Source organism: Anopheles stephensi, chromosome 2 (genome assembly GCF_013141755.1).
Source record: "Anopheles stephensi strain Indian chromosome 2, UCI_ANSTEP_V1.0, whole genome shotgun sequence".
NCBI lineage: Eukaryota > Metazoa > Arthropoda > Insecta > Diptera > Culicidae > Anopheles > Anopheles stephensi.
This window is the reverse complement of record NC_050202.1, coordinates 38,849,937-38,863,550: the sequence shown is the minus strand read 5'-3', so window position 1 is coordinate 38,863,550 and position 13,614 is coordinate 38,849,937. Positions and strand designations below refer to the sequence as shown.

The 13,614-nt window shown below is 42.5% G+C and overlaps 2 protein-coding genes across 2 annotated transcripts in view; one reads left to right on the top strand and one right to left on the bottom strand.

Annotated features, from left to right (window-relative positions):
- The window catches only part of LOC118507771 (homeotic protein Sex combs reduced), a 62,130-nt gene that overhangs the window by 34,342 nt on the left and 14,174 nt on the right, over positions 1 to 13,614 (bottom strand). The window lies entirely within an intron of this gene.
- Positions 889 to 2,926, top strand: LOC118507770 (segmentation protein fushi tarazu). The gene is made up of 2 exons (XM_036046791.1): positions 889 to 2,089; positions 2,165 to 2,926. The coding sequence occupies exons 1-2, from the start codon at positions 1,099 to 1,101 to the stop codon at positions 2,728 to 2,730; spliced, it is 1,557 nt and encodes a 518-aa protein (XP_035902684.1). The 5' UTR covers positions 889 to 1,098; the 3' UTR covers positions 2,731 to 2,926.

Sequence of the window (13,614 nt, the reverse complement as noted above, 5' to 3'; positions counted from 1 at the left end):
TCGATGAGTTACAATTCAATTTACACCGCACGGAAAACCTACAGCTTATGTGCATCGCAGATACACAGTGTGTACTGCAAGGGATGTCAAGAGGTCCCAAGTGTAGTTGTCGAACGTTTCGGTGCATGTGTAGCCCGGTCCGTGGTGTACAATTCGTGCGCATGGTTAAGCAAAATTGTATTACAGGTCAATTCAGATGAAATCATACATCCTGCCGAAACAGAACGAATAACAGACCCAACCCAAACGCATCAGTTTACGTTAGGCTAATTTCAGCTAATGAAGTTAGTAGAAATACAGCAGCCCACGCGTCGTTCATCAGAAATTCGGAAGCCGACATAAATTGTTACCGGCCTTCACACCACCCACGAGTTGACGGCAATTATGCTCGATTGCTGGTGTCGCTGAGTTACAATATACTCGTAGCCTTGATGTTCAGAAGGTAAATGTATCAATATAAAAGTTTTCATACTATCCTTGAGCAATAATGCAGCCCTGGAAGCGTGTCTGCTTATTTAGGTACTTCAAAAATGTTATTTTTTCCTTTCGGTTCCTTTGCATGAATATTGGTGGGTGTAAATAGGTACGTATGAAGAGAGTATGGGTTTTGGATGTATCACTTACATTACAATCTTGTTATGTACTTTTGACCCTTAGATATGTATGTGTGAGTGTGCTGTGCGTATTAGGATTAGGGTAATCATTGAAGTTAGCCAGTACGGAGGGGAAAACGGCGCAGTCCCTTTGCAGTTCTACCTTTGCTTCTCTTCCTACCCGAGGATCTACCCTAAATATGGTGTCACTGCAGCAGAGTGCAAAGGATGCAGAAATGGTTTATTGTATTTATTTTTACGCCTGCCGTATGTTGTTAGGTTAGGTCGTGTGCCACTGGACGTGTTATTGCCATAGGATGCGAAAATCCGAGCACAACGTAGAGGTAGAGAGTTCGATGACAAAAATCAGCAGCTTAGCCGATGCAGCATTCATTCGTTTGTGGATATCGTGCGTGATAAGATCGGGGTGCGGTGAAGTGCAGTAATCGTTTTTCTAAGCACAAAATCGCATTGCAAATCGCGAGTGAGAACATTTCCGGGCAACATGGCAGCAACACATCCACTGTACAATGAGTACCAAACCAGTTACTACAATTCTTGCTACAACTATGCGCCATTTGGACAGGAGCAGTTCATTACAAACCATTGTCCATCGACACTACAGTACACGGATAGTAACTCGAGTGTGCCGCAAGTACAGCAACTACAAACTTCGCAGTACGCACCGCCACAACAGCAGGAGAATCAATTCGCGCCAACGGCATCTTCCGCGGCTATCGGCTATTCTTCGGCGGGACAATATTATCCTGATGGACATTTCAGCTCATACCAGTTCAATGGCAGACATCAGCAAGTGGATCAGTGTGACAATCAGTATGATAGTTACTATGGCTATCCATACCAACCATTAGCACATCAGGCCGCGTATGGAACACAGCAGCAGCAGCAGCTGCAGGCAGGCGAATACTGGATTCGAGCCAATGAGAGCGCGTCTTCCAGCGTTGGAATAATGAGCTGCGGCAAGATTGGTGAAGTTGCAAAAGAGCCAGCAATGAAACGCAAATACTCGGAGGAGGATGGGAAACCGGCGGAGAAGGGGGCGGCTGGAGAGGCAAGCAACGCAACGGACTCTCCAGCGTTGCGGGCGCTTCTTACTAATCCGGCTAAAAAACTCAAGTACAATCCCCATTACGCTAGCGGCGTAGCGAAGGATACGGTGCGCCGGACAGCAACGACGATGGGCTGCAATAGTGGTATCCTTTCTCCTGCTGCCAGTGACCGCATCGTTCCTGACATTGTGCCTCTATCGCCGAACAAAACCGACGATAGTATCGACAGTCTGTTGGACAACACTTCCAAGCATGGCGTTGATACGACGCAGGGTGAAAACTACACACTACACAGTCTGGGACAGCCGGCCACACCGAACTATGATGGTGTAAGCACTCCGCCTCTTTCACCAAAGGACATGGAAAGTGCAATCTCATCACACGGGCTAGCAGGACACGTTTGGAACCAAAATGGTGAATCGGAAGGTATGTTCATATTCAGCACTATATGTTGACGGCGTTACTAACAAACTCTTGTTCCCTTTCTTTCCCTCTCATCAGATCATCCTAAAGAGCCTTCCAAGCGGACCAGGCAATCGTACTCCCGCCATCAAACGCTTGAACTGGAAAAGGAGTTCCATTTTAACCGGTACCTGAACCGAAGACGTCGCATCGAGATCGCGAATACGCTGAAGCTGACCGAGAGGCAGATCAAAATTTGGTTCCAGAATCGACGAATGAAAGCCAAGAAGGACCATTCCTCATCGACAAATACGCCGGACCTTGCATTTGATGGTGAGCTATCGCAGCCGTCGACCGTGGGATCGGGCGTATTAGCACAGCCCCAGCTTCCGATCGGTAACGATTCGCGACCAGTGTCGTTGATAACGCCACCTACCTCGATGCATCAGCTTAGCAGCCTTCAGCCTGAACAACATCCGCTTAATCAATGGCCGTACCACCATTCGCATCACCACCCGCAGAACCACTACTATTACTCGCAACAGTTGTCGGATCACTCGCAACATGGTTTTCAGAATCAAAATTCCATTCCCAACGGACCAGCGTCTTACAACCATCGGTCGTATCAATCGGCCGGTACCTATATTGCTTCGAGTTTTGTATGAGATAGTAACAGGCATTTGCACCAACTAAGTTACCCAGCGATCATGTGATGTGCCTTGGCAGTAAACTGTTGTAAGGAAGTAGATGTATGTAATTGTAAACTAGCGCTTCTATATGTGATAATTAGTTTGATATGAGGATTCCGAGAAGGTGACAGCACCATTTGGTATCATAAAATAAATCACAAAACACAAAACATCCGGACTGTGTACTACGGTGTAGTCTGCTTTCGGCAGTGCCGGAAACTTCGATTATTCGGCATACTTGTATGATGGAATACCCCGCACGTTGTACTTGCATGAGGCAGCTGTCCTGGGGTGAACCTTTAGCATTTGCGGTAAAGTGCAGTTTTGTTCATTTCTACAGCTAAAGCAAAGTTGGGAAGGAAAACCTCTTCCTACCGGCAGGGTGTGAGGTAAGTGTGTGAATGCGAACGGTTTGCTGGAAAACACCAGAACCAGCGTGTGAAGCGGAATGGGAAACATATGGGTGTTTGGGACGCTTGCTTTCGGCTTTTAGCATCCCTCGGCCGGCAACGGAGGCAGAGAATGTGACGAGGGGACAATCATATCCCTCAGCGGCGGTCGAAAGCCGCATCCCACGAATGACGTACGTGAAAGAATAGCCTCATGCAGCTTCAACGTTCGGCAGGGGTGGCGTTTCTTCCGAGGGCAGTGTGCTGCCGTAGGCGTACGTATCGAACGGATGACGGCAGGCGAGTAAAATCTGCCACGGTGACAGCTTAGGACGAGATAATCGCCTCACAGTTAGCACAGCAAGGGCGTTCCGGAAGGTGAAGTAGTGTGGTAAGATGTCATGATTGGCTGATTTACAGATTTAGCCGTTAATCTGATCGGGGCAAGTGTTCAGCAGCAGCGCATGAGACAATGCTTTCAATGCTGGGCAAATACGATGACATCGATTGGGGGCAGGAATTTTCTTCGAATTCTTCGAACTCCACTATTCATATGTTCGGTTTATTTATGTATGAATATTTTTATATACTTGTAAGGTTTGTTTGCGAAATTTACTTATCATCTAGGAACGTGGTTCCGAGAAGTGGTCGGACGCGACGGAGTGGATACTGTGGAAATAATTAAAATGTAGTTCCGCTAAAGACGAATATGTATTTTGTTCGGTCCATAAAAAGTTAATGTGGCGGAACTGTCGCCACATAATTTTAATCAAGAAACAATTTTTAATCTGCTGCGATCTGAAGTAGCGAGCCGAAATGTGTGTTAGTGTGTGCGCGGGATTTTTATTTTATTTGCTTTGTAAACCTTTGTTTCTGGCAATGATAGTAGGTTTTACTTTCGTCTTGACCTGGCCGGTAGTACCCGTTGCGAGGTCGGTTTAGTTAGGTTGGCTTTAGGAATAGTTGCGGCTGCGGCTACCGTGTGCAGCCGTCGACCTCGCTGGTGGTATTCATGTGTATCGTGGGTTAATTTATTAGCCGGCTCGAGACAGATCCGCGAAACATTCTTGACTTTTCTTTCCCTTTACCTTTTCGTTACTGGCTGCCTTGCATGCGGCATGCAGAGGATAGAACGTTCAGAATGAATTAAGAATGATCGTCAACATGACTGAGACAATTGTAAGGGTAAATTATAATATGTACAAAAAGTTCATTTTCAACGTCAAAGGATCCGCAATACTGTTACAAAAAAGCGCTTTTTGTGTGTTACAAATTTACATTTCCTTGCAATGCGGGTTCTTTATACATAAAAAAATAAAATAAATATATATTTCTTCCGGAATAGTTACACTTTTAAAAATGATTTTTTTGCAATGCAAACGCTGTAAAGAATGCAACTTAGAACGAAAAAATATAAACTGGATTTCCCCTGAAACGAGACTTATTTTACAAACTTTTAGAAAGAAACGAAACGTTCCCATACTATCTTCACAGTTTTGTAAGTTTTGAACATTTTGGAAGCAGTAAATGAAAGTATAGGAACGCTTGTAAATTGTAAATTGCTCCTTGTGCTTGTGTTGCCTTTGCAGAAGTGAAACACAAAATAGGAAGGATTTGATGCTTTTCTCCCACTTTAAACGTGTACAAAGTTTGTACAGGCACACGAGCCTAGACCTTCTCGCCTACTGGAGGGCCGATCGTGCTGTTGGTGATACTTTTATTAGTTTACACTCGTAATGATACCAATAAAGTCCGCTCATCCCCGATGTCAGATCCTTGGCCATTGTGCTGTCGGGAGAAGACGGCAGGTTCCCCGGAGTTCTTTGAGCAAAGTCGCAGCACTTACTCGTATAGGTAGAATATGCGTTCGGCTTGCTTTATGCTGGTGTCTGCGAACGGTACGGCATACGAACGGATCGGGCCCGTCCTGTAATGGCTCTCTTACAATAAAAATTAAAATTTTGGAAAATAAACATGACAACAAACGTTAGATATGCATCAGTTGGTACGGCACGGTGTACAGTGCGAAGTGGCAATACTTCTCCATGAGTCAAATTTACCGAACGAACCCGGATCGTCCCGAAAATATTGGAGGTCATAACAAAAACCGTTCCTAATAAAACATACCTAATAAAGTGATAAAGTAATTCGACAACTAGAAATTCTGTTTGAATTTGAAATTTTCTCTAAGGGACTTATCCAAACTAAATGCTTTGGAAAGTATGCTCAAATCCATACTTTGTCAAAAACGTAGTTTGGTATTCACTGAGGTAAAATCGTCTGGATTGCATGAACGCAGATCTCAGTTTTAGCTTTATGGTTTTACTGCTGCTGCCTTTTACGGAAAGCACGCGTAATATTAAGAAAGAAATGGAAAATCTACAGAAACTACCGAAACTAGCATCTCCAAGATGCGATGCCCAAGGTTCCGGCCAAAACCATTTCAATTGCGATCGGAAGCGGCCGGATACGGTAATTAACGCCTGTGGATTACGATTTCCAATCGAATGGTCAATCGCATGCTCACGCTTTGATCACGAGCGCACTTTGTTTATCCGTCCAGCATTACTAATCAGCGTGAATTTCAGTGCATCAGTATTGAATCCGTGTCGAGGCACTATGGTCACTAGTGGAAATGCTACAAATGCTCGTACTGTAGGTATAGGTCGTCTAGAAAACATGTCGTTATGCTCTACGCGCGCACAGTGTGTGATGCTTTATTTGTTTATTAGTTTGTTCAAAACAAATTACACGCCACAAAGCAAAGCAAACATTTCCGAGACACCCATGTACGTCCGCACGGACGTCCTGCTAGGTGGGATCACAGCTCAAAAATCACCAATATGTGAGAATAAATATGCACACGACTCTTATGTGCCGGAACGTTCCTCCGAATGGTGGTGGTCACACGACCGGAATCTTGCCTGCTTTACAGTATCCGACGATGGGCCGGCCACGAGACGGAATCAGGATCCATCCTCCATCCAAGGTCACTGCTCTATCGAAACCGTTTTCTTCGCACGACGGTTTTATTGTCGTGTCCTTGTCGCTTCGGATTGAAATGCCTTACCGACCCATCGGGCAACGGGCCTAGAATAGAAACGTAGCCATTGAAACGGCAACAGCAGGATATTTCATCTTTCGGCTCTTTCGGCCCGATGTCTAGTTCACCGGTAGTAGGCGATGACGTACAACTGTGCCATGTCCTCGGAAAGGATAATAACGTTAATGATTTTTGCCTTGAGCCAAGTGACTATAATCGTAACTAATTGCTGCCACACGAATGGCAGCATGTATCGACGGACCTTGAACTAAAGGAACGTTAGTACAAAGTGTTGCTGGTGATTTTCAACAATATAACGAAGACATAATTTTAGACGATTTAAAAGTATGAAAAAGGTGGTGCGAAGTATCCGCTGCTAACAATCAGATAAAAGTGGGTTCCCTGTCATGGTCCTGCGATCTGAAAACCGTTGTCTCTATCGCCTCTACTACCGATTTTCATTTCAAGTTCTACTCAGTTTGCATGTATCTAACAATTATTTTCCTTCTAAGACCTCATTGCTTACGATATCGTCACAGCGCAATGCTTAAATTCCTAAAATCTAGAATAGCTACAAACTATCTAAAATATTTCACCAGAGCATGGCATTGACTATCCACAGCTTCTGGGCGACGTCTTGACGACTTTACGAAGTCATGCCCAACATGTGATGCCTATTTATGCCATGTAGCTGAATCGTTAGAGATTTTTTCGGGAGACGGTCCGGACGGGATTCGAGACCCGGTCCGGCCGGGTGAAAGACACTTCTACTGGCCTCTCTACTGCCAGACCGCTATTTGTAAATATTATTATAAACTATTTGTAAATATTAAGTCAAGAATTCGATGGTTTAGGAGGTAAATTAAACTTTATCAAAATTAAATATCAATATAAAATTGATTGTTTTACTGCATTAGCTACAACCCTTTCTGAACTTCATAGTTACTTTCATTTAAACAACAGAACATTACTTTCATTTAAAAAAAACTCAGTATAGCCTTCTTAGCAAAGTAATGCTAACTCTTTTTTTTTAAATTCATAAATGACGGCCTGGCCGTATTTCTCGTCAGCCTCTTTATGTTTATAAAAATAGTGAATCTTTAGCAGGCAATTTTTAAAGTTTTACTTAAATATTAGAATTTGAGCTAAAAACGTTCTTACAAAAAAAAACCGATAGCTTTTAAATGTTAGACCAATCGCCCGACACATTTTCCCATGTTAAGAACCACGTTTGTGCCGATATAAGTGCCATCTTGCGGTGTTATGCAAAAGCTTGTGTGAATTTCATTTCCTTTTTTTCCAGAGCCATCTGGCGTTTGACTGTTTCGAGCAGTTTTCTCACTTCAATGAGTGTTTTCTCGATGAAAATCTCTCTTCACTTTAATTTCATTCACATAGAACTTGCTTTCGCAATCTAATTGAACTGAATCTTCCAACTAGAAATAATACTTGTCCACATGTATTATAGGAATGGAAATAACAATAACAAAGGTAGAATTACAATTGGAATTGCGTTATGAAGTCACATTGAGACAAGGACTGAAGATAGATTGATGTTATTCACAACTACCAGCTTCCATCACTCAGTTACAGGTGTGAAAGAATTGAAAAACAAACTTTGCTTAGACGGAAGTACTTGCCGTCGCCTTGTGCCCTCAGATTTCGTTAAAAATCATGACGTCGAGCTCGAAATCGTGTGATTTAAGCATCGCCGTTTTTCGGTTGGCGCAAAACAGAAAGTTGCAGAAAAGAATGTCATTTCACCCACAAACACTTGAAAACACAAACAAACCGATTGTGGCTGTTGTTAATGAGAGGTAATAATTATCATAATTATGGGAGCGGCGTTATGTTCTTCTGGTCCTGGGCCAATGCTAACGCAAAAAGATGTAATCCTTTTCAGCTTTGTTCCTATTGAGGGAGCAGCGGCAGTAGTGCTTGGTTTTGCCGAAATGGTGCAACATTATATCGCCAGTTGTCCGCATTTTGTAATTGTTTTCTCAACAGTTGGTCTTTAGGAGCGCGCGAGCGTAAAAAATGAGTCGGCGTTTCCACAGATTTTCCAGCTTTGTGCGCAGGATGCGTCTGTCTTTCTAGTCGGTTATCAATTCAGCAGTGGTATCTGGTGAAAGTTTATCGTAGTTGAAAGATGTTTCATCGCCGCCCGTTACCATCTTTGGTGATGTTACAGTCGGGGCTATTTTAATGGCGTTCATCATCGTCCGCTCCTGTACTTCCGGGGATCTGAAAACCAAAACATCCTCGTTTTCACTTATCGCGGGCATCTGGATCGCGAAATCACAAACAAGAGAATGTTATTAATTACCGTCAGAAGCCACGTTGTTTCCTCGAAAACTTTGAAACGTGATTGAAACATAGATACGATCTTGTTAAAAAGTCTTGACGTACCATCTTGATGGTACTAAGTGAAAGTGTTGCTTATGCTTTGCTAGAAAAGGACAATTAGAAAAGGAATATTTGAGGATTGTTTCAACAATGCTTTCACTTCAGGCATCTGCTCAGACGTCATCAAGGCTTCCAACCCTTTGCTAGCATCTCGATTCCTAGCTATCCTAACTGTGCCTCCCCAGCTCAACCACGCAACTACACACGATAAAACAATTTCTGCACACGCATGCAAATAATAAGGGACAACCCTTGTGAAGGCGACAGTTCCCACTGACACATCACACCATTTCTAGCACTGCTGAAAAATATCAAAACTTCAAAGAATGCATCGAACGTGGTGTAGTGAGCTGTACCTAATTTCAAATACAGGCCCGGCCTAACCTGCCGTCAAGCGTGCTCCATGCGGTTTTGAAATATTATTTATGAGTGGTAATTAATCTCCGTCGCAAACAATCACAATCCTTTAACTCCAGCGACGAGATTCTAGCCAATCCTCTTTTGTGAAGAAATAGGACATTTTGAGAAGGCAGTCGCACGCATCAAACCTTCCGCAGTACAGAACGCACTGGGCAGAAAAATTAAATCACCGTCTTATTTAAGGCCGCGATGTAATCCTACGCTATAATTGTGCTAATAATCCCACCAGGACGACCTGACGCTTTAATCAGTTGCAATCCACTGTTTCTGTATAGTTTCTTAAACTGTGCATATTTGAAGGTGGATTAGAGGAGTTTGTTAAAGTTCTTCCAAAGTGTTCCAAAACACTTGAAGCTTGAATATGTATTTACCTCGAATCGGTTGGAATATCGTTAAAGCTTGTTGAAGATTTTAGGAATAGTCCCGGGAGGAAAAAAATAATGACATGTCATTGAAAGAAACGAGCTGCTCATTAATGATTTAATTTAAGAAAATATATTCTGCTCATCAGCGATTCAGTGGCAAGTTGGTAGCTACTTAAATCAAGTTCGTGTCGCATTTTTTTACTTTATTTTTACAGTTTAAGGCCGTATTGAAGCGTATTTGAAAAGGTGTGCGGATGTTTAGTCAAAACAAAAAAAGTCTTCTAAAACCTGCTACATATTTCGGTTTTGATAGATAAGTTGGACTTTTTCGAGTAAATTGTGCAATGTTTCGTATTTCTTTCCATCCTCGCCAAAAGTTGCCTACCGAAGGTGGAACGATCGCACCAACTTACACGATCGCGCGCTTTGCGAACAAACTTTTCTGTGCCCGGATCGAAGTAATTAAATCATGAATACCATTTTAGACAAGGGCTTTTGAATTTGAATTGTAGAGTAAAAAAAACACCGAAAAAGCGGTTATCGCTGGATGGGAAACGGCGATGCGCATATCATAATGGGGGAAAAAGAAAAGCTAATTCAATTATATCCCCTGTTTGCTATTCCCTAATGAAGGCTTTCCGTTGTCCAATCGTATTTCTTGAGAGAAAATAAGCGCCACAAACGAATGCATTAGAACGTTTCTTCGCTTTTGCTCATCGTGTATCTACAAATGAAATGTTAAAACGAAACGAAATGAAAGTCGGATGGTTTCTCAATATGGCCTTGGTTAAGGGATTCTTCAGTGTGTGTCCGCGCTATGGTTGTCGGTGTTTGGCTGCAGCATTTCGTAGCTCACAGACTCTGTGACAAGATCGTTGATCGTGTTCCTATCGCTGCCATTCGATTGGCAGTATGGCTTGGCAATGTACGCTCATTTTTCAACTAACAGATCGAGAAAATACGAAAATGAAAACCCAAAACGACCAACTATCTGAAGGAATCTTTCCGATGTGTCGTCTGCAATCGGAAACCGGGCACGTAACAATTCCGTAATTGATGATCTTAAATACAATGATAAATTTTCTTAATGATCTTTAAATTTAATAAGTTAGTTATAATGTTTTACTTCCATCCTGTCACGGCGAAACGACGCTGTGGGCGTGTGAGTGTGTAGGGATTGGACGAATAAAAACGATGTCTTAATTCATTACCATCCCGAAGCACTCGGGTTGGCTCGATCTGCCCAATCGGCTGGCTGGAACGTCGGCCGGAGGAACGTCGGAAACCGCACTAAGCGGCAGGAGAAAAATAACACTACAACTTACTTAATAAAGCGATCGCCATAAAAAAACGGAATAGAATAGAATTCTTGAGCTTCAACGATCGTTGAACCATTGCTTAAGGTAGGGTCTACAGCGAAAGATACGCAGCTCCTCATTAATTATGTCGAGCGGACGATCGACACGACACCGGCCGAGGACAACGCTTTGGTTTTCGATTCGTTGTGTAAGGTATTTCCTTATCCGGGACGAATACCCCGTTGCCGTTGTTGAGGCATATGCGGCACGCTGATCGCACCAGAGAGACTCAGACGCTTGTGTGTTGTAAATGCGTAAATAGTTGGAGAGATTATTATTATTTCATATCTCCGTATTCAAATACATTCAATTTGCCTCAGCGAGAAAAGATGGATCGGGCTCAAGTCATCGCATATTCTGGCACACTGATCCTAGCTGAGACGATCGCATTGAGGACGAATATATGTAAGGATAGAAAATTGATCATTAATTATAAATGATTAGATGCTAAGATCTGCCTTCCCAAAATTCCTCATCTAGTGTCGTTCGCCGTCATCTTCGTCGTCGTCGTCGTCGTCGTTCGATAGCGTGGCCATAAAAAGTTTGTCTGCATTGTATGACTCCTTAAAAAAGCGTATAGCCCGAATGGATAGAGCGGAATGTGGATTGTGATATCATCCTCCCCGTGATCCGTGTTTTCTACGTATTTTCTTTAAGTTTTGTTTCATTTTAGTATTCCATTTATTGGAATCGACTTATCAGAGACAATCATTTTTCAAACCGCAGCTTACGTGCATAGAAAGTTGTGTGTTTAAAGGTGCGTCAATCCATGTGACTAGTTTTAGATTGCATGTATAATATACAGCAAAACGTAGTAGACGAATCCGTATGAAATGTGATCAGTCAAGGCAGACAAGGCACGATGGCAGTGGGTGCTACGCACGAAGATTGGTTTTAGTTTGAAAAAAGGATTTATAGGCATGGAATATCAATGTGTTGTTTGATAAATGACCATAAGACGCTTCCTAAATAGATGATTAAGTCATCGTTGCTTTATAACATTTTGCACTAATGTATTGCAAAAGTAATACAACCAAAACAGCCAGCCCTTCATGTTTTACATGTGCTTTGAAGAAGTAAGCATTTAAAGTAACAAGGAACCACATCTATGGACTAACGCTGCGTATTGCGTGTAAAGCACCAAACTGAGAAGCATTATTTGACCTCACAATATTTGCGTCGTGCTTCATAGTTTCACATGTGACATAAGGTTAACAAGAGCTCCGATAACCTCATCAAAGCGATTGAAGTGTGAAGAATTTTGTTCGAAAGCAATAAATTATCAATGTACGGACGGACTTATTGAAAAAAAAAACACAACCACTACTCTTGGTCGATGTACGGAGTGAGCAGCCTTTGATTGATGATGTTTTAATAGTGTTGATAAAGAGAAACAGAGCTGAAAACATAAGCATAAGTCGGTTCACCGCCCTTTGTGTGGGGCAGTTGTGCAGTCACACCTCCAAGCACGGAACAGAACGTTCGTGGTGTAACCGCGATAAAGTAAGACGATGGAACCCACGAACACGTGACCTCAGCGAGTCAAATTTTTATATTTGTCAATTAATAAAATATGAATTCCAATGCGCATATTCACTCTTTCTCATTTGCCACGGTACGGGGGCATAATGAAAATACATCCTGTGGATGTGGATTCTTTGGTTAATGCTTCGATGATTAATGAATTGAACGATGAACATTTGTTCGATCACATTGCCAGAGAAGGCAAATCTCATAGACAGTAAGGCTGTGGCAATCAGTTGAAATTTCAGGCCTTGTTTGTGACAGAGCGTGTATGGTGATGGTTAATGGTTGACGAGAATTGAGAGTGTTACAGACAAACGGTTTATTGCAATAATGCAACTGCTCCAAAATAAAATGCCCATACATAATCAAACTGATGCAATTACTTAAAAATACTTATTCCTCAGCAAATACACGACCTGTTAGGCATGCCAGCTTTACTAGACTAATCCATATCTGCGAGTTTCGATGTCCTACCCACCCATGTGCAAAATCGCTGCTGTTATCACTCAACCATCGCGAAAATACATGTAACAAACTCCAATATTTCTTTTAGACGCCAGCCATGAACTGGAATTGCAAGCAGTGTAAGGTTTCGGCAACCCATATTACACACTCTTCCATGAAAGGACGATCCGAACGAAACAGCCATTTTGGGGCATTATGGAATCAAAATCGGTGGCCGTTCTGGACAGAAGTCACAATCGTCACTGTCACGAATCGTCAAAGCAGCAGCAGCATCAGCCCTTGTGCAGAGCGTATAGAGATTTTCGTCCGTCCTCGGCGGTCTCCCTAAAGATCATGAACATGATGCGCTCGTCTAGGCGTTGTGCACCGTTGGTGTGCCGGTTGCGTTCCATAGCAAATTAAAACGCGCAAAAACACAATGGAGATTGATAAATTGTCTTTCATCCGTCAATGTCAGAATACATTAGACTGTAACTATTTTTGTTTGTTCCCTTTGCTCTACCTCCTCCTTTACCTGTTTTTCCAACGCTGTTCTGCTTTTGGTATTTTTGTTGTTGTTCCTCGTATATGGATGCACACTGAAGCAATTGTAGCTCGTTTTGGGAATTTTCTTGTCCTTCATTATATGATTCTAACCAAAAGAAACCTAGTCTTGCACTGACAGATGCCACTATTCCCAATCGTCGTAAGTTAGAAATGTTTCGTAAGTTGTATTACTTACGATGCAATTTTGACAGAACCCTACCCAATAGATACAAATTATGGATGTATTGAGCATGTTGGTTGTACATAAGGCTTCTGGTTCTTATATAAGTTCTACTGTCACTTTCACCGGGTTTTACATTTCTATATACTATTCGATCGACATGGTCGAGAAAGTTGACGGT

Excerpts from the sequence above, each read along its gene's own strand:
- LOC118507770 (XM_036046791.1), top strand. The coding sequence starts at position 1,099 with ATGGCAGCAACACATCCACTGTACAATGAGTACCAAACCAGTTACTAC. Across the intron at positions 2,090-2,164 it reads CCAAAATGGTGAATCGGAAG|ATCATCCTAAAGAGCCTTCC; the intron begins GTATGTTCATAT and ends CCCTCTCATCAG.